Here is a 22,606-nt window from a genome sequence, read left to right as displayed (position 1 = left end):
ACAAATTATTTTTAGAAAAACAGAAACTAAGCTCTATGAGTTTGAGTGTTATACAACGTTGATTGGATTCTTCCATTTATACAAAGTAATTGCCTATTGAACTTTGAAATTCAGCATATTCTGGTAGCTGGTGTGTGTGCCTGTTAGACAGCAATGTTTTAAGCCAAATAAACATCACTTGCACTCTATTACTACTACGTTGTCTATACTGATGGCTATAGTCTTGTTTGTTTACAGGCGTCTATCTTCTATTTTTTTTGACAGCTATATGAGGCAAAAGGGCTGGTTTTTGCTATGGGTGATGATTAGTTGTGTGAGAGTTCAGTTGTTTGGTTTTTAAATGCTTGTAAGTGGCATACCTATTTAGGCAAATTGTTTAATGTGAATACAGTCATACCATGAAAAAGAGGTCTTGCTTGGTATATAACTTATTCTGAGCAGGGAACTGATAAAAGTTGTATCTGCAAAAGATCTCTTACTGATACAAGCTGCATGTCCAGAAAGAATTTGATTCTAGGGGTGATTTTCTGTCAGCTATACTGGCAAACCTTTTTCTATCTGTGTCATGTATCAAAAGAGCTGTCATGTTGCCCACCAGTGTGCAGTAATTATTGAATGTGGGTCCTGTAGAGACTGGTGCTCTGAAGGGAGGCACCTTCTAGATGATAGCTAGTTACAGCCTAGGATTTTCAGAGGACTCAGAGATATTTACCTATTCATTCAGGGATGAGAAGTGAAGATACTGGGGAGAAGCCAGCAGATTCTAGTAAATTTTTTGAAGAATGCTGCTAAGTGAAGGAGTAGAGAGTAATTTTTTCCATTTGGAATAGGTCTTAAAAGTGTCTCTGGCCACAAATTTAAAACATGCTGTAGCATTATCCAGAAATAACTTGAAAAACTTGTCTTTGCCATTTACTTGAAACGAAGGTTGTGCACAGCTGCAACATGGGGCATAGATTCCCTGCCTCTGCTGTAATGGGAATGGGTTGTAGCAGTTACTTTGTCTCTTTGTGGCATAATCTTTCTTGGAGCTTTCTCTGGTTTCAGTCCCTATTCTGGCTGAAAACTGAGTTTGTGAAACTCAAGCTGTGAGGTTAGATAATAGGTTTATCTGCAAGACAATATAAAAGTATGTTCTACTTTTAATAGCACATGTGCATCCCATCTGGGTTGGTCTGGGCTACAACACTGGGGACTGAACTGTGTGTATTGCAGGCTAAAAGATGTGTGGCTCCAGGAAAATCTTACCATTTTCAGTTTCTTATCTTGTTTTCTTGGGACCATTTACAGAAATGGGAAAAAAAAAATGCCCTCTTCAAAGGACCTTGTCATTTTTATAAACAACTCTCCTATTTCTTGGGAAACTGCAAGATGGCATTTTACTTAATAATAAAGTAGTCAAATTCAAGAAATACTAATATTACTAGTGACACATATACAGTTGAGGAGAAAAAGAGTATTAATGAATAGATGTGAGTGAAAGGTGAATCACTGAAAGTTCTTTGTCACAAAAATTTCTCACAAAGTTGTTTAAAGACATGAACAGAAGGGTTGGGGGAAAGTAGATTTGTATTGCTCTTTGATTTTATATTCAAATTGTAGAAATCTGGTTTGATGATCATTTTCTGAACATGGAATCATGGGAAATATTTTGTTTTCCCTGAGAGCCAAGGCAATGTATTTATTTCAAGTTTTATTAAATGAGTTATAAATTTTCCTAGCAATTTACGCATAGCTCAAGAGGTTTAATTTGCATGTGTTGCCTTTTACAATATGCTTTTTGTAATGTTGCAGATGCTTCTTCCCTAGCTTCAGTAAACAACAGGCAGTTGGCCAGGTTTTTGACTGAACGTTTGCCAACTCTGGGAAATATTAGTTAACTCTCTAGTGGCCACTGAATGATATTTAGCTGACTTTATCCAAAAGAATCTATGAAGATTAAAAATAATATGAAGTAAAAATTAAGATACGAAACTAGTAATTTACTGGACTAAACACAGGAAAAGAGGTTTCTTTCTGCATTATAATAATTTCAGATTTTATTTTTTTAACATTTATTTCCAAAATAGCTTCTTTACAGAAATTTATTTGAAAATTGATGATGGTGATAATACACATTTTTTCCTTCAGATTACTGAAGATTCTTTAGTCTTGGAGGCACTTGAATACAATGAAGATTTTACCCCATGTGTTCCACTCTCTGATTTTGAAAAGCCCACAAGGAAAGTTTTTTCTTCAACACAGTAATCCAGTCCATAGCAAGGATACTTTGCAGGTGGGATGACAGGTTGTTTCATGAGCAATGGAGGTAACAAAGCCTGGTTTCTGGAAGATTTATGCCCTAGAATTTACTATTCAGTAGAGCTCAGCTCCTATCTCTGTGTCCCCTATGGTGCTTTCAGCTTTTTTCCAGGATTCCTACATACTTCTGGGGCTGTCTCTTGAGCAAGTCATGTCATATTCTCTTCTAGTCTGGAGCTACCTGCTTGCTGATTGTTCAGCTACTGCTAGTGTAATGTGTGGTGACCAAATTTATGTTTCTTCCTGTTAATGAGAGATTCAGCAGTGTTTCACTGTCTCTCATTCAGCCTCTCATCATCATGTTATTTCTAAGAATTTAACATTTCAAACTTGGTTGAAGTTGGTGAATTTGTCCCAGAGCTATGGTTCAAAAGAGGTATGCAAGGATGGCTTGTCAGCATTCTTGCCTAAGTACGTAAGGAAATGAGGCCAATCATAAAAAAGAAATGTCAAACTTCTTCAGCATCTTGCATGACGTGTACTTGGAAATAATTACAGGTGGTCCCATGATTAAATGCTGTCAGTGTAAGTGTGAAAGGACAGGCTGAAGGAATGAATTGAGTTTGAATTACCTGACTTGACATTCACCAGTCTTGAAAAACCTTGTATCTGTAGATCTGTGAATACATTTTGGTTAACTGTTTTGAAAAGCTGATTGTAAATGAAGCATAGTGCAACATCCATTGAAGGAGGATGCGACTTCAGAGATGGAAGATTCTGAATCCTTTTGGTATTTATCCAGATTACCCAAGGCGCTTTCTTTCAATACCTGTATTGCATTTTTATTGGTGTTATTTTTTTCTCCACAAGTGCTCTGATTATGTGTGGCTAGCTTTGGGCTGAAATTAAATACAGTGAAGATAACATATCAACCAGTGATCCCTGATCTACTGCTATGTTCCTCAGATTCATTTAATCATATTATCCCTTCCATAGAGTTCCTCATTTGTGCAGAAGTATTACACTCCATACCTTAAGACTGTAATGGACTAGGAGAAATGAAATATTCTGGAGAGCAGACGATTGATTGTACACACCCTTCTAAACTTCTTTTCAAGCTGTAAGGCAAAGCAGTGTCTATCAAAAAAGAAAAAAAAAAAAAAGTTGTGATTTTACAAGTTTAGTCTTAGAAAACTTATGTTGTAGTTTCTCAAGGAAATTTCAAGTGAGACTTGAGTGGTGCCATTGTTAGAATCCAGAGAAGATGAATATCAGATGATTTGTTCTGTCTCTTGTACTAGAAACATGGCGTATGGCTAGCGTGATGTCATAAACTGATGTCTTAGTGTGTCCTGCAGGAATTATGTGCCCTTTTACGTTTCTAACAAATAGCACCTATGACCCATTGGATTTCACTTCAACTGGATGAATCTGTTTTCCCCATCATTTCTCATTTTCTGCTTCCCTCTATCTTTTTCATTACGTGATACTGGGGAGGGAGGAGTGTTGCTTAGCAACCAGTCAGAAATGGACAATACAGGTATAAATATTAAACCTTTTCAACCATGGTGAGTTTATGGTAGAAAGTGGAAAAGTGTTCCATATTTTCCTCGTGAAAATTGTGGCAGTGTGGTAATATAGATCCTGTTTGACAATCAGGATAAAATTGGGACCTCAGATTCTCTGAGTTTGACTCCTGTACATAGAGAAGGAAAACTTTTCTCCTCTGGCAAGTTAAGAGGATGCCCGTGCAGAGCCCCATGGATGTCCAGTATGGTATTTTGGGGGGTGGTGGTGATGTTTGGTTTGGGGTTTTGTTTGTTTGTGGGTTTTTTGTTTCTTTTTGTGTTAGAACCCAAGACTGTAAGTTTAGAGATTGGTACTACCTCAGTCATGCATTATCACTACTTACTACAGACACAGAAGTGGGTTTTTTTCTTAATGTTTTTATTGCTTTATGATTTTTAGATGGAAGACAGTAAAAAGTACAGTGTATCCACTACTTGTTACCCTCCTGCAGAAATTATGTAAGAACAATAAGCTCTACTACTGTAGTTTAATGCTACTGCTGAAGTGGGAGAAACTATGTGCCACTACACATGGTTTGAAAAATGTACGTATATATTACTTTAAGTGAATGCCTGATTTCAGTAAGGCATTTTCATTATAATACTCATGAAATCCAATCTTAAGAGAAGTAGAGGGACTTGAAACCGTAGATAACTACAGTGATCTGCTTAAAGCAAGCAACTGGAAGTGTGTGTCTCACAGTATGCATTTATTTAGTAGTAGGTTAGTGGCTAGAAGAGTCAGTCAAGATCAAGGCCTGTGTTTACCAAGCATTTTGTGCCCTGTAAAGTGAGGAGAGTGTGTAGCAGTAAAATACCTTGCCAAAGATAATTTATTAATGGTTTAGCTACAGCAATAGAAGCCTGGCCTCTGGCTCTCAGTGTCCCAGTTGGCTATCCCACACTTCTCTGTTCAGGCAGCATCAAACCATTTTGGGCTATCTGCCCCATGGATGTGCATGGGTTATTGATCTCTAGCGTTACTGATTGCCCAAAAATGTAAGCTGGAAAGTAATTGGAAAAAACATGTTGGTCTGCCAGCTTCAAATCTGACTGGAAGTTGTTCTTGGAATACAGTGTTTATTGAAATGATCTGTGCAATCATATTCCAATCATTTCATAACAAGGAAATGAGAATATTTAAGATTTTTCAATAGTATTTTCTTGAAAAGCAGACTGTGTGAATTTTGATTGATATGACACTTTAGAACTATAACTGAAACTGTATTTGTTACAAAGGAATGACCACTGAATCAATTTCTTTAGTATATATTTCTTTAGACTTGCATCATTAATATTCAAAGGGGAATGTCTTTTACATTGTGCTGCAGTTTATACTAATGTGGGTTCATTTGCTTTCATGTTATTAAATCACTTTTTTTCTATTGAAAAGATAAAATGAAAAAGCATTGTTCATCTGCTGCATAGAACTGTAGCAATGTGCGGTTTGATATCTACTGTATTTCCAAAGCAATAAATACATGAATAAAAAATGAAAGATAGGAGGCAGAATTTTCCTTTGGTTTCCACAGACACAGCATGCTGTTGTTATAACAGAAATCTAATAGGGAGATAAAAATTTGTTTGCATTTGCCAGCTGTTTAATGAAACAATTAGTGTAGTCTGTATTATTTCTAAAATGATCAGAAGGTGCAAAACCACTTCTTATCTCAATTTATATATATATTTTAGAAATAAATGTAATCGTATTGCATAAAACACATTAAAACTATTTTCTGTATATAACAGTTCAGGTGTTTGGCTCAAGCTGTATGTTTCTCTGCAAGTATTTACAGCCACCAACAAAAATAACAATTAGATACAGTTTAGAATTCTTGTCTGCTTCTATCTTGCAGTTGTGCACATGTTTAACTGGCTATATGTGACTAATCTCTTTGAAGCAGTTGAGAATTACTCTAATAAGTAGAAGTTTACAACACACATGGCTTTATCATGGCTTTGTTGACTTAAATTCTTTAATGGTTTCACTTAAGAATAATTCATGGGCAGACTGAATTCTACCTAGGAGCCCGTTTATAGTATTTCTGTTTGGCTGTCTCTGGTTGTTCGGAGGAAACCTGCCAAGAGGAAATGCAACCCTCAAGGGCTTAAGCTGTCTGAACAGGATGCTGACTCCTTAGAAAACTATCAGGGTCTTGCTTTTGAACAGAGTTCATATTTTCCTCCAGGTTTTAATGGAAGTAAGATTAATATTTCCCTATACACCTTAAATTTGAAAATGCTTTATAGATATGTGTGAGGTGTGTGTAATGAAACCATAGTTTGGTTTAAAAATAAAAAGTTTTCCTTTAACCCTCTGAAATAATCTTGTGAGCTGTAATGTAATACTTTTCCCTTTGCTGTCATTTGCAAAGTATCTGTAATGAATCATGAAGGGGAAAAAAAATCTCCTTGCCACAAAAAGAAAACCTTCAATTATTATTTTTAAAACTAGAGATGCACCTTTAGGTGGGAAGAGTTAGTCTTTTTAGTAAGAATGTGTGGAAAAGACAATTTTCAGAAAAAGATATTTTTGAATTATATAGTTACAGAGCTGGCTGATATTTTATACTCTTAGGCACCAGTCTAGGAAAAAATAAATTTATATATTTATCATAATGAATTTCAGCAAATTCTTGAATCTGATACAAATGAAGTATTGTTCATGTGTCTATACAAATAAGTTAGATGTATAAAGTCCTTCATCACTCATAATTCTCAAATTTTCTCAGTATTTAGGCTTTAAATACTTTGCTTACATGCTAATGTTAATCAACAGTGATATTGAAAAATGTGCCAGCTTTGTCAATACCTTGGTTTATTTTGATTTATGATGTGTCTTCTGTTTCTATTCTAAGTCTTATATCTTTGCTCCCACTTGTGTTATATGATCTCTTCAGTGCTTAGAATTAGAAGTGGTAGTTTGGAGATACCATATATACTACTAAAAGGTCAATAATGAAAGAAAAATGCTTAAATATGGTAGAGAAAATGATTTTGTCTTGATTTTATGTATTTCCTACATTGATTAGTGATGAACTGCTGTCAAGAGTTCAATCCTCTACAAGCACATGCTGTGTCAGGCAATGAGTGCCTGCACACTTACCATTCTTTATTACTATTACTTTTTTTAAAGGTTCTCAGTGATTGATTAGCTGATTTTCATGCCTGATGTAAAGCTGCACACATCATGTATGTTATTCTGAAACCACTATATCCAATTGTGTAGGCAAACATTTAAATATTCTGATAACTTCTGGAACCAAATCAACAGGTTGTGAAACAGCTAGAAGAGCAAGAGAGCCATGTTATGCTGAACTGCCTTGGCAATGGAGGCTTCACTCATAGAGTGAAGAAATAAGAGAGATGTAGATCCTGTCAGTGCGTACTTCACAAGACTTACCCCACTTGCAGTGAGATTGTGAGAACCTGATGGTCCTGCTGCTTTAACAAGTACTGTCATTTGTCACTGTCTTGACATCCACATTTCTGCATGAGGGACACAAAGAGAAAGAAGGCATCTTTCATGAAGGAAGAGCATTGTTGTTTTTTGCACATCGGGAAGCATAAATCTTGGTTTTGCCACTGAACAAAACTATTCCTGTTAATTCAGCAGGCATCATTTAAATGAGGGATCTGAGAAATGAGCTTGGATGTTTTTTATGAAACATCTTTTGTTAACCTCTGTTTTCACCATCACATGTTTATAGTGCAAAATAGTAACATTGCTGAAACTTCAGGAAATGTTATTTGTAGTTAATACTCAGTTTCCTTCTGTGTGAAAGGCAGAGGCTGTGGAAGTAGAACAGAACCAACTGTGAAGGTTACTACTGCTGGAGGGGTTCTTTGCTCTCTTGTGTGTGGCTTGTTGCGACTGCTTACAGTGGTTACTATTTCATGATCTTCTCTACTGTAATGGTATGTCATCTATCCATGCATTTTTATTTTATTTGAAAAAGAATGGGGATAAAATATTTTGAGTAAACTAAATGTAACTTCAAGTGTTCAAGGGAATTAAGTGTATTCTGTGACACAAGGTGTTAGGCTTTAAGAATGCTGACAGGAGTGAGGAGATCTCAGTTAAAATAGCTTAAATGGGATCAAGATGGCTGGACTTTGATCTCTTCACTGGAAGAGATTCGTATGAGATGCTGAATTTAAAGTTAGGTTTTAAAATAAAGCATATCAAAGTGAGGAGAAAGGGTCACTAAGAATTCCCTTGTCACCCTCTGTCAGTAAGACAACAAAATATGTTTGGATGGTTATAGACACCTTCTTCACAAAAATCCTAAGTTCCTTAAAATATTTTTTCAGAAGTGATTTAGATAGGTATGTCTTAACACATAACCAGTTAACAATGTGTGATTAGATTCCTCTTGAGCATTTATCCTAGATGTAAAGATATAAAACCAAGCTAAAACTTCAGTTTCTCTTTTTTACTGAGTTTTAAGCTGTTACAAATCTTAGTCCATTCCAACTGCAAAGAGAAGGCACAGATTCAATTATTATGGCTCAGCTGCCAAGAGTTAACTTATAAAATTACCATAAATTTGTCCATCCCTGCTGAGGTTGTGTCATTCCATGCCTCTTGTCCAGAAACTGTGATTTTTAAGGCTTCTCACATAGATGTCTTTTGAAAACATGTATTTTGTTTTGACACTTTCTCATTTTATACAGAAGGGGTAGTCACAGGCTGGAAGAGGCTGAGAACAGAAAAAAATTTAGCAATAAAAGAAAGTCAAATTAAAGAATGTATAAAATATCAAGTGATTTTTGCAGGGATAGAGAAAAAATGCAGAAAAGAAAGAAAGAGTGAGACAACTAGAAATGTGAGATTAAACCATCGATTTCTCTGAAGGTAATATAGATCAGGTAACTCAATGTGTGGGAAAAAGATCACTAAGGACACCCCTCCAACTGTATGCATAATTATATATTATAAAGATAAACACAAGCAAATACAAATGAAGTTAAAGATGTTAAGGGACTTATTCCCGTGCTTCCCACCAATCCTATACCTTGTCAGTAAGATTATTGTGCTTCTCTGATTTTGACTTATAGTGTATGCACTGGTGAATGACCAAGGTTTAAACATTCATTCAATATTAACATGTATAAGAAATGTAAGATACTTTCATTAATTGGATTAGGGTTATGTGTGTTTCATTTAAAAGCTGCAGTGATCACTAATGGAATGACCTGGAAGTCATTATCTGTTAAGAAGCAGGAGGAAAGATTGTTCTTCGTGTTCAGTTGTATTTGTCATTACTTGTGAATATAATTTTCAGATAAAATGTAGTTCCAACTCTCTAGCAACTACTTTTTTTTTTTTTTTTTTTTTTTTAAGCTAAATTTGGATGGTCTAAATTCTTTCAGCTAACATTTTATTTTGTAACACTGACTTTAAATAATGCATTTTTTGACCAGTTTTATTTGTAAGCTGTGTTTTTTAAACTAAGAACACTGAACGCTGTTCATTATTTCCTTTTTTCCTTTTGTGTCCTCTTTTTAAAATTTTCATGTCATAGCCTTTCCAAAGACTGGAAGGTTACGTATATATTTCAGATACCATAGTGTTACTCAGAGATCCACCAGCTAGTGTCACAGAAATATGCTGTGATGTACCTACCAGGTAGTTCAGAGCACCATTCCTATGGGTTTTGTGCTTTGTCTAAACAAGTATGTAACAAATGAGTATCATCACTAAGATTTTCAGCCTTGTTGACCCCTTGCATCTCCTGACATGCAGATCTTTTTGCTACTGAGATACCAGACTAGTTGCTGTGATTCACATCATCATTTTGTCTACCACTGTTGAGATTGCCACTCAGCATTTGTAGAAATGCATATACAGAAGAAAAAAAACCACAAAACGAAACAAACAGATTTAGTAATAGAAGTTATTTCTTCACTTCTCTCTCATAAAGTTTTGCTCAAACAAGGATCAGCAGTAATGTCATATGATTTGGGTGATGAGGTGTACAACACAACATTGACTTCTGATGAAAAAGACAGAATTAGTACATCCAGAGCTTTCAGGGTAAAGAAGCAATTTCCTGAACACCTGAATAGCAGTTGTGTTACCTAGTATCTGGATAAATCCTTAGGCTTAATGAAGTTTAATCCTGACATTTTTTCTGTTCTGATTGAATCAAGTTAAGAGCATCTTTAGACTGAATTTAATTTTATAACTCAGTGCCAATGCCAGACCCGACCCTATTGAGTTGGAAAAAAGTAGACATCACGATGAAGAGACTGTGGTGTTGTTCCAGGAGTCAGAGACTGAGCATGTTGTGTTAACAGTGAAGAGACCACATCTTCTTCCCTTCACTAAACCTCCCTTTGATTACTTTGGTAATGGGGCTTTCTAAGAGCTGAGAACTGAAATACAGTAGTGCTTTTGGATATGGTCTATCTCTTTAAGTCAGAGCTTTTATCTGTCTCTTACGATTTATTAGGCATTGGTAACAAATACAGGAGTTTTTTTCAAAAAAATGGAAACAACATGCCTGGACATCTACCTCAGCTTAGTAGTGAGTGTTAGTTATTCAGAAGACTTTGCGGGTGCATTGCATCAGTTGACCAAAACAAACGGCAATAAATGTGGCCAGCTGGTGACTATTTTAAAAAAGGAGGAAGGAAAAATGCTCTTTTCTGAAGGAATAGGAATTAGGTGACTGATGAGGAAGTGCTTTCTGGGCACAATTTCATATTGAATGGTAGCACCAAACCTGATTAATTAAAAAGAAAAAAAATAAATTGTAAATTGTTCTGGTAGGTTTTCATTAAGATTGTAGAAAACCCAGCGTAGCCTCCCTTGAGTAAGCATTCCTTTTCTTAGTGTTGTACTTGTTTTCAGTTCTCATTTAATATTTAAATTTTCCCTTTGTCACACTACCAACTGAGTATTAATGACTGGTATTCGTGGAAGAGGGGAGATGGATGAAATATTTCAGGTGAGTCATCTGATCTAATTTGGAAAGGTTTCTGTGAGAACAGCTTTTGATTTATAAGAAAAGGTTGTCTGTTATCAGGATATACATGTTGGAATTTATTATCGAGAATCTGCTTTTAATTTTAGAGATTGTTTACCTAAACTACTATATGTCAGAGCTCAGAACAAATTTCTGCTTAGCATTTAATTTTAGATACTTGCCATAGTGGACAGTAAAAAATGGGTCCCCAGAATTCGTAGCATCATTATGAATCTTACCTTCTGGCAGCCCCTGCCTGCAGTTTGTCTTTGAAATCTCCTTGGTGCTTGTTAACCCTGCTCTGACATGTAAGAGCTCCCACTTATTTATTGGACTTTGCCCATTTATGAAAAAGTACAGGAATTATTAATGGTTTAGTATCTATTAATGCATTACTTGGGTGGAATTCAAATTCCAGTATTTATGGTAAACCTCTTTATAATGAAATGAGCATAGAAACAGGAAGGCTGATTCTTAAGGTTAAGTGTCTTTTGTTAACAAGAACAATTGTCTGTAAAATATGGTCTTACCGGTTTTTTGTTTATAGCCATAAATAAGAAATAAGAACTTCATGTATGAAGGAAAATTATTAAGAATATTTGTGTAGATGATAAAGAATAAAAAATCTGATACAATGATCTGTATAGTGGGTACATTGGGATGGACTCAGGATTTCTGTGGAAAGCTGATACTGCTCTCCATCCAGCACTGAGTTCCTGTCACAGGATTGGGCTCACATGGTATGGCAGAGCAGGTAGAAAGTACACCTTCTGTGTCAGATGTGAATGTCTAAAAGGTGAAAGTAACCCAGGGAAACGCAACTCTCATGCGATTCAGTTTTGATCTTACAGGCTTGATTTTCTTCTCACTTACCCTGGTGTAGTGCAGGAGGAATTTCTTCCACTGTGTAAGAACCCATCTTTTTGCTTTCTCTTGAGAAAGTGCATGAAGCCTTGGACTTTGATTTTCATTGATAGCATCTTTTTATTTTCAAATTATAGTGCAGAACATAATGACAATAATGTGTTCAAACCAAAGGTCCATACAGCCCAATACTCTGTCTCTGACAGTGGTCCATAGTGGAAGAGTACAAAACCAGGGAAAACTTTAATGATACTTACTGTATGTTTCTGGTGATTTGCAGAGACTGAGTGAGAGAGAGAGAAAGAGGCATTACTGTATTTGAAAGACATCCAATTTATATGAGCACTGTACAAAAAATAAAGCAGTGAGCAATTGCGGTGTATATAATAGATGATAAACTGAGACAGAGGTAGCTGTGTGGTGCAGAGTGGATGAATACTCTAGAGTTTATAAAACAAGAGATGATGCAAAAAAGGAGTAATTCTGTGTAATGTAAATAGCACTACAGCTTACGTTCATTTGGCTGAACTTTTCGTGCAGTGTGGAACATACAAAAGAAGTACTTTAAAGGTAATGGCATTTCTGCATTTTAATAACTTTCTTTTTACTCAATGAAATGTTAATCTTAAAAATATTCATCATCAATGCTAAGTATGAACAATAGTAATCAAATTCCATGGCTCTTCATATAAAAGCCAAGCCCATCCATCACAGAACATGCCCTGTGGCTATATATCAATTTTAAGCATTAAAGTTACACAGTATTATCTTAGCATTAGGTTAACTGTCAAATAAAAATAAAAATTAATAAGCTGGAAAAAAGAAAGAAGAGGAGACATTCCTCATTTAAAATCCTTAACTGATCTGGCATAATTGAAATGTCTTTTAGCAGAAATGTTAGCTTTAATTCAGATAAGATTCAGCTCCCAATACCATTTTTATGGTAGTCCAATAATTCCTGGGGTACAAAACTACCAGGTATAAATGCTAATAAAGTCCAGCCGCCTTCTTCATATCTCATTGACAAGAAGCATATGTTTGGAAGTAAAGAAGATCCAGGCAAGCTTTCAACCTTGAGATCTCTGCCTCTTCTCTTAGATAGGTTAGTGAGGTTTAAAATTCCATGTAGTCACCTGTTTTCAAACTTCTGCTGCCATTGTCTGTTGCAGTCATTCAGAGACATTTGTGGAGTTGGGGCATCTGGCTGCAACATTTTAAAAAAAAAAAAATGTGTAGAAAAGCTGAACACTGGTTTTGTTTTACAGTTTAATAACTGTTAAAGCAACTTTAATAGATTTTTGTCGGGTTAAATATATGTCTAGGTAGAGTATAGTTTTCTTCTTCTCCACCCCCACCGCCCTTTCCTGTCCTCTAGGTACCCCAGATAAGGTATTTACTCTCTCAAAGTATCAGAGCAATTGAATATTATTGTTCTCATTTATTTGGCTTTAGTTGAATCTGATATGGGAAATATCATCTTTAATGCCTTCTCCTAAAATTAAGCACGTCTAAGAAAAGAAACTGTGCAAATTCAGTCTCTTATATTACATTTTCAATACTAAAACCATATGTATTTCTTTCATCTGACTTGTCTTAAAAAGAATCTAATGCAAGGAAATATTTTTAATCAGTCAAGCCTTTAATTTTTCAAGCCTTGTAAGGAGGCAGCCTCTACCTATCAGTGTTGACTCTGCATTTTTTTAAATTGCTTTTGTCGTCGCAATTATTTTGTATATAATTCCAATGTATTTGTATGGCACTTAAGTCAATATGTAGCATTTTTCCTGCTATTGCTTATATTTATTTATTTTAAATTTGCTGAGTGTGCCTTGTTTCTAATGAGATTAGTAGTTATATCGTAATCTTCATGAAGTCTGCACATTTCTTGTAAATTCTAAATGTCAGAGTACAAAGTGCTAATAAAGCAAATTAAAAAAGCTTCTCTCTTGTTTCACTTTAACACTAAAAAAGTTGTTGTTAATGGTTCTATTTCTGCTGGTAGTCAGGTTTAAACTGTAAAATAAAAAATATCTATGCAGATTAAGTTAAATTTTGATCTCATTTCTGCAAGATCTATCTTCCTTAACAGTTTTTTAACATTGCAAATACATTTAAAGATATAATAGAAACAATTTTTCACTTGGTACTAAAAGGAACATATTGGTGTTGTTAATATATCATATTCCTTTCACTGCTTTTCTACTATTTGTTCTCTTCTTTGATTTGAGGAATGAGAGAAACTTGAGTCTCTGTCCAGTGAGCTGCTGAATAGAAATCTACAGAAATTAAAATGGTCTCTTCTCATCTCTAATTTAAAATTAAAAAGTAAGCAAAACCATTTTTCTTAATGTACTGTGAGCTTGAACAGTAAGTAAATATTTCTGTTCTGGTATCAAGCAAAGAAAGACCACCAAAAATATTTTGTCTGATGATTGTGGGGTGCAGGTGGCATAGGATTAGTATTTATCACATTGCATTGAGAAACAATCAGGTGAACCAGTATGCTAGTAGTTCAGAAAGTTCTATAAAAACATGAATATCACTGCTAAATAAGTTATTTAACCTTGCACTATAAATGCTTAAGAATTTGTTCTTTTCAAGTGTGATGACAAAAGACCAAAAACATTTCTAATACAAATGTCTAATGCATTACTGTCATAAATGTTCTCTCAATGTGTATATATAGAAAGAGAACAATGGGCTGCAATGTACTGCATATTCTGATAAAATTCACTTAACAGCTGAATAAACGATCTTAAAAGCACCTGTTTCAGGCCTCTAATTTATATAAGAATTTTGTTTGCTTTTTGACTGCTCTCAAACTTGGCTGTTGTCTTATTATTTATGTTTTCTATGTAGATGTTTTATATTGGCAGAGGTATTTAATAAGAGGTTGCTAACTCCCCTCTCCCACGTATTAATTGTGTAATAGGCATAATTTGACATGATCAAAAATTGGCAAAATCCTGTAAAGCAAAATGTTGAAATAAAGGGCTGATTTTCACTGTTCTGAAAGATTGGAGATAGATTAACTCATTGGTCTGTATCTCTGTACCAGTGAGGATAAGCAAAAAGATAATAACATTTGTCCCTGATTTTTTTTTGTTAGTTATGACCCTTTTCCAAATATAATTAGGATAGGTGTGTAAGCATTATGATAGTACAGGAAATTCATTGTTGATGAAAATAATGCACGTTAGATTGAAAGAAATGGTGCTGTTTCTTTCACACATTAGACAATTCAAAAATAACTGTCCAATTATGAAGACTGACCTGAGTTTTGCTCTGTGTGAAAAATATAGACATGCAGAAGAAACGAACTAAAAAAAGACTACTAAAATTTTACAGTGGAGTGGTTTTACTTATAAAGCTGTACTGAATCTTAGATAGATTTCTAAATGTACATGATAGTTGTAATAAAAGTTTGACTTTGAGTATAATGGGTCATAAAACTAATTCCAAAATTAATTCTCATGTAAAATACAGTATGTCTTTTTGTCTTGATTTAAAAAGAACCAAACTAAACCAAACCCCAGCAATGAAGAGAGCTCCAAACTCTGTCCTGTTAAAAGCATGCTTCGTATTCCCTGTCTGGAGTTGGATAGCTTCATTCTCTATGCATTCAATCTTGTTACACTGTCTGTTTTATTGAAGAACCCATTACTGAAATTTCATACTCTTTGTACACACTTGCTAACTGTTTTCAAGCCACTCCTTTATTTTATTGTACTAGTGTTGAAACAGATTGCTCTCCTTGGGTTCTTGATATAAGAGATGCTAGCTGCCATTTAAAACTTTCTGTGTGATTCTTCTCTAAACCCTTTCTGTTTATCAACCTTCTCTAATTGGGGATGCCCTGGTTGAAAATGATATTCACATCTTATTTGCCTTTGTGCCAGATATAAAAGATAGTGTCCTTACTCCTTGATATTCTTATAAATATATACCCAGTCATCTTATTATCCCCTTGGTGTTGTTTTGTGTAACTGAGGAACAGCTGATTACCCACCATGGCTCTCATATTGTCTCAGAGGTTTGGAAGGTCTCCGCACAGCAGTGTCTTCAATCATGTCCTGTGCTTCTACAATAATAAGTTTACATTTAATAATATTATAAAATAAATTGTTTGCTTTTCAAAAGGGATATTACGGTACAGGAAAAACTTCACATAAAAGTGATGATAAATGGTATGAGACATAGAAAAATTCATTAATGGAGCAAGAAGAGATTATGATAGCTTTATGTTAGAATGTATACAAATAAGGAAATAAAATGAAAGCTATTAATTTGCCTAGAAAAGATAGATTCAGAGGTCTGTCTTTATAACAGCAGTAAAAAAAAAAAAAGAAAGTGAGAGTTCGGTTAGAGGGACATTTGCAACTGGTAAATATTTTCATTTGAAGCGTGACTAGATTATGCAGTTTGGTATAGAGGTTCACTGATACCAAGAAATAGAAAAATCCAAACCTTCAGAGTGTTGATAAGATTATATGAATGATAAAATCACCTATTGACACAAGGGTGTTTGGAAATGGTGATGAAACTTATCTTACAGTCTGAACCAAATTCAAATTAACATGAAATCTTACTTCTGCCTAGTCTGTTCTGAAGCATTTCAGAATAGTTGCTTAAGTAATGTTGCTTAAAACAGTGTGGGGAACTGTGAACTGAGAGTGATGATTCTAGTGCAGTTTTAACCTATTAGGCCAATCTAACCTTGTATTAGAATATCAACATTTAATATTCCTGTGTTTAAGACTGAGGTAATTTTAGGTACAGAAAATACTGGATCTTGTGGAAAGGGAGAAATTAATCATGAAATGTCTTGGATCCTTCTGAACCATGTCAGTTCACAAAGGAAGTGGGTTTTGCCAGTCTCAAAGGAGGTAACACAGCCCATTTTCTCTTCAGAAAATATTCAGAGTGTTTGTAGAGACTCTTTTGGGGGTAAAATTAGAAAATTGTTTAAGTAACAAGACATAAAGTAAATGGCTAGGTAAATCTTGGTTCTATACTTGAAAGGACCTCCAAATATGAGGTCCAAACAATAAAGTTTATAGAACAAGAACAAAATAGTGTAATAGCAGTTTTAGTCATGTCCTGAATCACTTCTATTTATCTATAGTATTTAACATGAATTCTACTTGCAACGGTGTTGTACCTGTTAGGCAGTTTCAGAAAGGCGCTATGTTTTTTATATAACATTTTGTCCCTTTAGAAATTATCATGACGCATGTCAGGAGCCTTCACACTGAAAAAAATATGTCACATTAGCTTCCAAGTTTCTGATTGTCTAAATAACACACTAACTCAACATACAGCTGTCTGGCATTTTGACAGTACAATAACCCATAATTCTTTCTGCCACTCAACACTTCAAGGTTAGCATTTTGTAGTTTGCTCTCAAGGAGTATTCATTTAAATTTTCAAGAGGCGAAGAGTTGAGTGCTGTCTTATACTGCTCTTTTGATTTATATTTTATTTACTTTTCTACTGTATTCAATTTTTTTAAAACCATCCATATATATGTGTTTTATTTTTAACCTGCAACTTTCCAGGGGGTAGGATGTTCATCTACTTCTCTGTTTTCAGAATATTGGAGGCAGTTAAGTATTTACAGAGGAACTTCCTATAGCAGGAGTTTGTCATACAATATCGGAGGCATCACGTCCCTTAGTATATTGCAGGGGACCACAGATTTGCTTAGTTATCAAGCAGTTTCTTCACAGGAAAATGTGGAGTGAATCAGTGGCCTTTGGGAAGCATTGCTTTCAATTCCAAACTTAAATCTTCAGGTTTTGAGGTAAATGGAAATTTTGAAACTCATAATGAAATGTTTGAGCAAAGTCTTGTTTGTGAACTTAATGTAGTTTAATCTTGTTGGAACTGACTTGTGAATCACGTGCTTAATTTTGAAAGATTTGCTAAAAGGCAGATCTTTCAGTCTTATAAGCTCTCAGATACAGAGACTCACTTGAGTTCTTAATAGCTCAGAGTCCTCTGACAATGGAAACATTTTTTTATAACAGGAAGTTTCTGTTGAGAAAATAGCGAATAGTAAGTAATGAGAGGTCTACATCAGAAAGAATGTTAATATTGTAGATTTTAGTGCACATAACATTTTAAATTTTTGCTGCCAGTCATTTGGTTAGACAAGTGTTTCGGCCTGTGTTTGTGCATGTCGGTATACATGTCCAAAGACAGTACCGTGTCAGACTGGACTTCTTGGTAAAGAAAACACAGAAAGATAAGAAATTATAAACTTCCATCTTTTTTTGAACAATCCACGTGGGGCAGATTGTTAGAATTGTCCCATTAAGGCAGAGCCCCCACCTGTATTTACAGATTCATGGTTCTATGAAGATAGTCAGGCATAAATCCACGCATTGTGTTATTTTTGCAAAGATCAGCCTAGGTAAAACTTGACCTAAACGTGTCAGAATTTCAGAAACAGCAGTGCTATTGACACTAATTTTCTGGTTGTTTTTAATTTAGGCTTGCAAGCCATATGATGCATATTTATGGTCACAGTGACTGCTGTATTGATAAATATTTAGGGTTTGTTGTTAGAAAATGAATAGGTTTTGTATATTGCAAGTGAATAAGATAAAATACTATGATTTAGAATACAGGAAAAGCATGTTTTTGTTATTGGAAAAAAACCCAAACAACCTTTCCATGCATTCTCCCACAGATATTCTCTGGCTATCAAGAATTAATTACAGCTTTTAAAGAATCAAAGCCTCCATGTATTACTAGCATGTGTGTGCATGTGCAGAGTATTCATATGTGCTAGAAATGCACAGGAATAAATGGATTTTTTTTTCTTTAATGTGATTACTTTTCATGTGTGTGGTGGTTTAGGGCCTGCCAGGACCCAAGACCACGCCACTGTTGTCCCTCCCCCACCCTCAGACTGGACGGGGCAGGGAGTGAGATACAAACCTCGGGGTTGAGATGAGAAAAAATTTGATACAACAGTGTAAAAATAATAAACTGAACAACAACAATAGCAATAACAACAATAATAAACAGTAGTAACAGTAAACAGGACAAAAGATATACAGAGATATATCACAAAGATACAGAGGTCCCGTCGCGGGCACCGTCAGGGACTAAAGCAACACAGAAACTGTTCCTGCACTTGGCACCCGGACCTGATGTCAGCATGGTATCAATTAACCTGGCTGGAGCTCCCTCCCCACTGCTGGAGAAACTTAACCCCATCCTAGCTGAACCAGGACAATGTAGTTCTAAGAGGAATATAATTCTATCTTCTAAGTCTTGAGAAAACATGGTAGATTTTTAGCTCTTGAAAAGAGTTATTTGACCTCTTTTGACCAAAAGAGTTGTCGACATAATATGTGAAAAAAATGGGATGAAGTAAGAACTGTTTAAAATACAGTACTGAGAAACAAAACAGCCTCTATATTACTGCCAAGTTCCTCCTGAACACCCTTAAACTTTTACATGATAACTCCTTCTCTTGTGTTATTTTTTTCCTTTCACTTCTTGAGCTGAGATGGAAATAGAGGGCATACACGTAAAAGATTGAAGTGGTTAACTTGAATTTTTTTTTTTTTTTTAAAAATCCTTAACTAGTAGTACAAATAACAGAAATTGAATACTATTCCAAAATCTGCCTGAATACCCAGGTGAACACATAATGATTGTAAGGCAAGGCATGTGGAGGTTACTTACCAAATTCTTGCTCAAGTGCAGTGTTATAACTTCTCAAGGCATAAAAATACTTCTGTGGCTAGTGCCTTCTTCAAGACCTAAACCCCAATAGACAGTATGAAACACAGCTTAATAGAGCTTTATTGTGTTTCCTTTCCTTGTCCACCTTTGCTTTGTCTTTATCTCTCACTTGCTGAGTTCTTTTACTGTCATTCTCATAAGTTTTGATTGCTCTTTCTATTGTTACTCTTTTGGACAGGCTTTCTCTCCCTCTACATCTCTTCTTTATCTTCTGGGGAACATCCTTTTTGCTTCAGAGTTTTCTGTTCTTTGAGCAATATTTGTACATGATGGAGCAGATGCTGTACCTCACAGTTATGTAAGTGACTGCGACATGTATGTGTACCTGTAATCGTGTGACAGATGATAAGTGGGATATTGGGTGTTTGTCAAGGGGGAGTAGAAATACTACTTTGCAGCTAAAGAGTGTGCTCTTTATCAGGACTTTGTTGATCACAAGGCTGCAATAGAAAGCACATAGATCCTGACTTGAGAGCAAGTCCTGTTGTGGCAGATACAGCTGGTCAATGGGTGAAGCCACTGAGCTGTGTCTGAGTTCTGAGATAAACAGACTGAGAAAGCGGCCGTAGCTGTTTATTGAAATCTATAAGGTAGGAGGGTGGCACAAGAGGTATAATGAGGTTTTTTTAGAGCCCTCTTCTTTATTTGATTTCTTGCAAGATATCTTTTTCCTGTATCTGGAGGATGCCAAATGGTGGGGTTTTTTTCAGTTTGTGGTGTTTTACATAACGTACTCCTATTTTTGACACTCTCATAAAACACTTTGCCTTCTATATGACCTCTTTAAATTTTTCCAGAGGAAAAAAGAATTGTTCACAAATACAGTATTAAAAATGGGGGAAGAGCAGGTGCATTTTGTCTGCTGATGGGATTGTAGCTTGCAAATCTACAGGAACACTTTTGTTTAAAATTCTTGTTCAGAAGAATAATAGCATGTTCCAAAGGGTACAACTGATGCATTTATTCAGCTCACCTGGCAAACCCTCCTATCCCATCAATATGTCATCACGATTTTGATTTCCAATACCTTTCAGATGTTTAAAAAACCTTTGCCTACTATTATACTAAGCCTATATATTAGTTAACTGTGAACCTGTCACATCATGTCTTGGAAAATTGATTATGAAAGCTATGACTTAGTGTTTTGTGATGCACTTGGCTACCAAAAATAGGCTTTAAGAAATAGATGCCATAAGGAAAACAAAAATTAAAAAGGAAAACATTGGAGACTGTGAAATTTAAAACATATATAATTATATATTTCTTGGGTGCCTTTTTACTGATTAAAAATAAAAATAAGATTGGAACAAAGCAAGCCTTTAAGTGTGTGCCTGCAGTTCCCCTTCTTCAAGTAACTGAATACAGGATTTCTTCTCTAACCCTGTTCCAGCAAGAATATGCACTGCTTAGGTATTCATTTCAGTGGCATTGACAATACTGACAATATAATTGACCTAAAAAGTTCTGGATTTCCTGTTAATGCACTTTAGAAATGTACATCAACTACAAAAAAATCATTTCTATCTACATTTCACTTGATTTCCATTTTCAAGAAAGGAGGTTTCATCATTATTATTCTATTTGAATAGCACTGATATCTTGAGAGATGGAAGGAGACTTCTATTGTATGCAGGAGTACTTTATTTCGATATTTTCTTTGTCTGATTATACATGATAAACACACATTAGTGACATTCCGTGCATGTTTTGAAGATAAATGGGATATCTCTTTAAACCATTCCTGACACTTCCTAACCTGTGGGCTTAATGGCATATTCTTTCTTTGATTCAATAATTTGTCTGTCAAAAAAGCTGTGCTGACATTCTCGTTGTTGTGGGACTGAAATGGAAAGAAATCTCTTATCTTTAAGATAATTTTTCAAAAATCGAGGCGAACATTTTAGGATAAAAATGTTTTAAAAATGATTTCAGTTGGAAAAAAAGATGTAAGTGTTGACATTATACCAACTGCTAGATGGCAAGTGATAAAAGGAAGAATGTTATCTAAAACTGTAAATCCCCTTGAATTAATTAGGGAATGTGTGAAATCTTAGAAATGAAGACAGTTTCTACTACTATGCCTTGCATAAGTATTAGTTCTGTCAAATAACTAGTAACTTTTAAAGTAATGGACTATAGATGTAGCTAAAAGAGACTGGTTTGCCAAATCTATGTCTTCTCTCTGTGTAAGGCAAATAATAATATATGCATGCACATGTGTACATGTACTTGTGTATGCATATTGTCTGTATATCTATTGATACCTATGTGAATATACTGGTATGCTGTCTCAGATAGTCTATTTGGGACTATTTTATTCACAGAACTCGTGTAGAGGATTAGTTTAGACAGGCTGTGCAGGACCCTTTCATTTTTCTTAGCACAGTCCTTTCTAAGGTCCTGGTGTAATATGGAAAATAAAGGGCATAAGCTCTGCATGAAACAAAAACTAACCCCCTAACACTCCGGTTTAATCTGATCAGGTAATACAGAACAATATCAGAGACCAAGGGTTCAAACATCGTTATATGATTATGGAAGCTGCTTTCATGCTTTGAAAGTTTTCACTTGAACCTTGTGAGCTGGCTTTGAATTCAGTCTGTTGGGCATGCCAGTTTTACTTACTATTTTTTAGGAGTATGACATATGTAGAAATTCTAGTAGCTTTACACTTAAAATATTATGCTTTTATGAGAGTTAGTTTAGGCAATAGGCTCCACAAGAGTATTAACTAATTCTGAGTGTTTGATTAAACACTTGGGTCTTCCTTTCTTGTTTTCCCAGAGTTTCATTTTTGCCAATGAGCACTCAGCACTTTTTCCAGAGCTGAAGATTCCTCAGAGCTCCCATCAAATGTGCCTCTGGCTGGATGGCTGACTAACAGGGATTGATCTTGCTCGGGTGTCTGCCTTAATTTGTCTTTCCTGATGATTAGTCTTGTCCCGTTTACATTGTGAAAGGCTGACCTGGTGACTGTAGCCTATAAGTTACGATTTGAGGCTGAAGCTCCTTGGTTCACAATACTTGCAAGTGCTGGAGAGCTACAATGTGTTTTGAGATGGTTATCATCATGGTAGAGTTCAGAGAACTCAGGTGGTTTGAATATATCAGCCAACCAGCAGACCTGCTGGCACAATATGTGGAATTGATAGGGAAGGAACAAAAGTGGTGTAGACATGTGAATAGAGAGAATAACAG

The 22,606-nt window shown here is 35.2% G+C and overlaps 1 protein-coding gene across 2 annotated transcripts in view; it reads left to right on the top strand.

Annotated features, from left to right (window-relative positions):
• Positions 1–22,606, top strand: part of LRMDA (leucine rich melanocyte differentiation associated) — a 688,525-nt gene that overhangs the window by 331,236 nt on the left and 334,683 nt on the right. The window contains exon 4 of one of the 2 annotated variants that reach the window (XM_074907185.1): positions 3,998–4,017. The exons of the other annotated variant lie outside the window; for it this stretch is intronic. Within the exon in view, the coding sequence (XP_074763286.1) occupies positions 3,998–4,017 (20 nt within the window). The remainder of the gene's footprint in view (positions 1–3,997; positions 4,018–22,606) is intronic. 2 annotated transcript variants of the gene reach the window in all.

This window comes from Athene noctua, chromosome 5 (genome assembly GCF_965140245.1).
Source record: "Athene noctua chromosome 5, bAthNoc1.hap1.1, whole genome shotgun sequence".
Lineage (NCBI taxonomy): Eukaryota > Metazoa > Chordata > Aves > Strigiformes > Strigidae > Athene > Athene noctua.
This window is presented reverse-complemented; position numbering and strand designations above follow the sequence as displayed.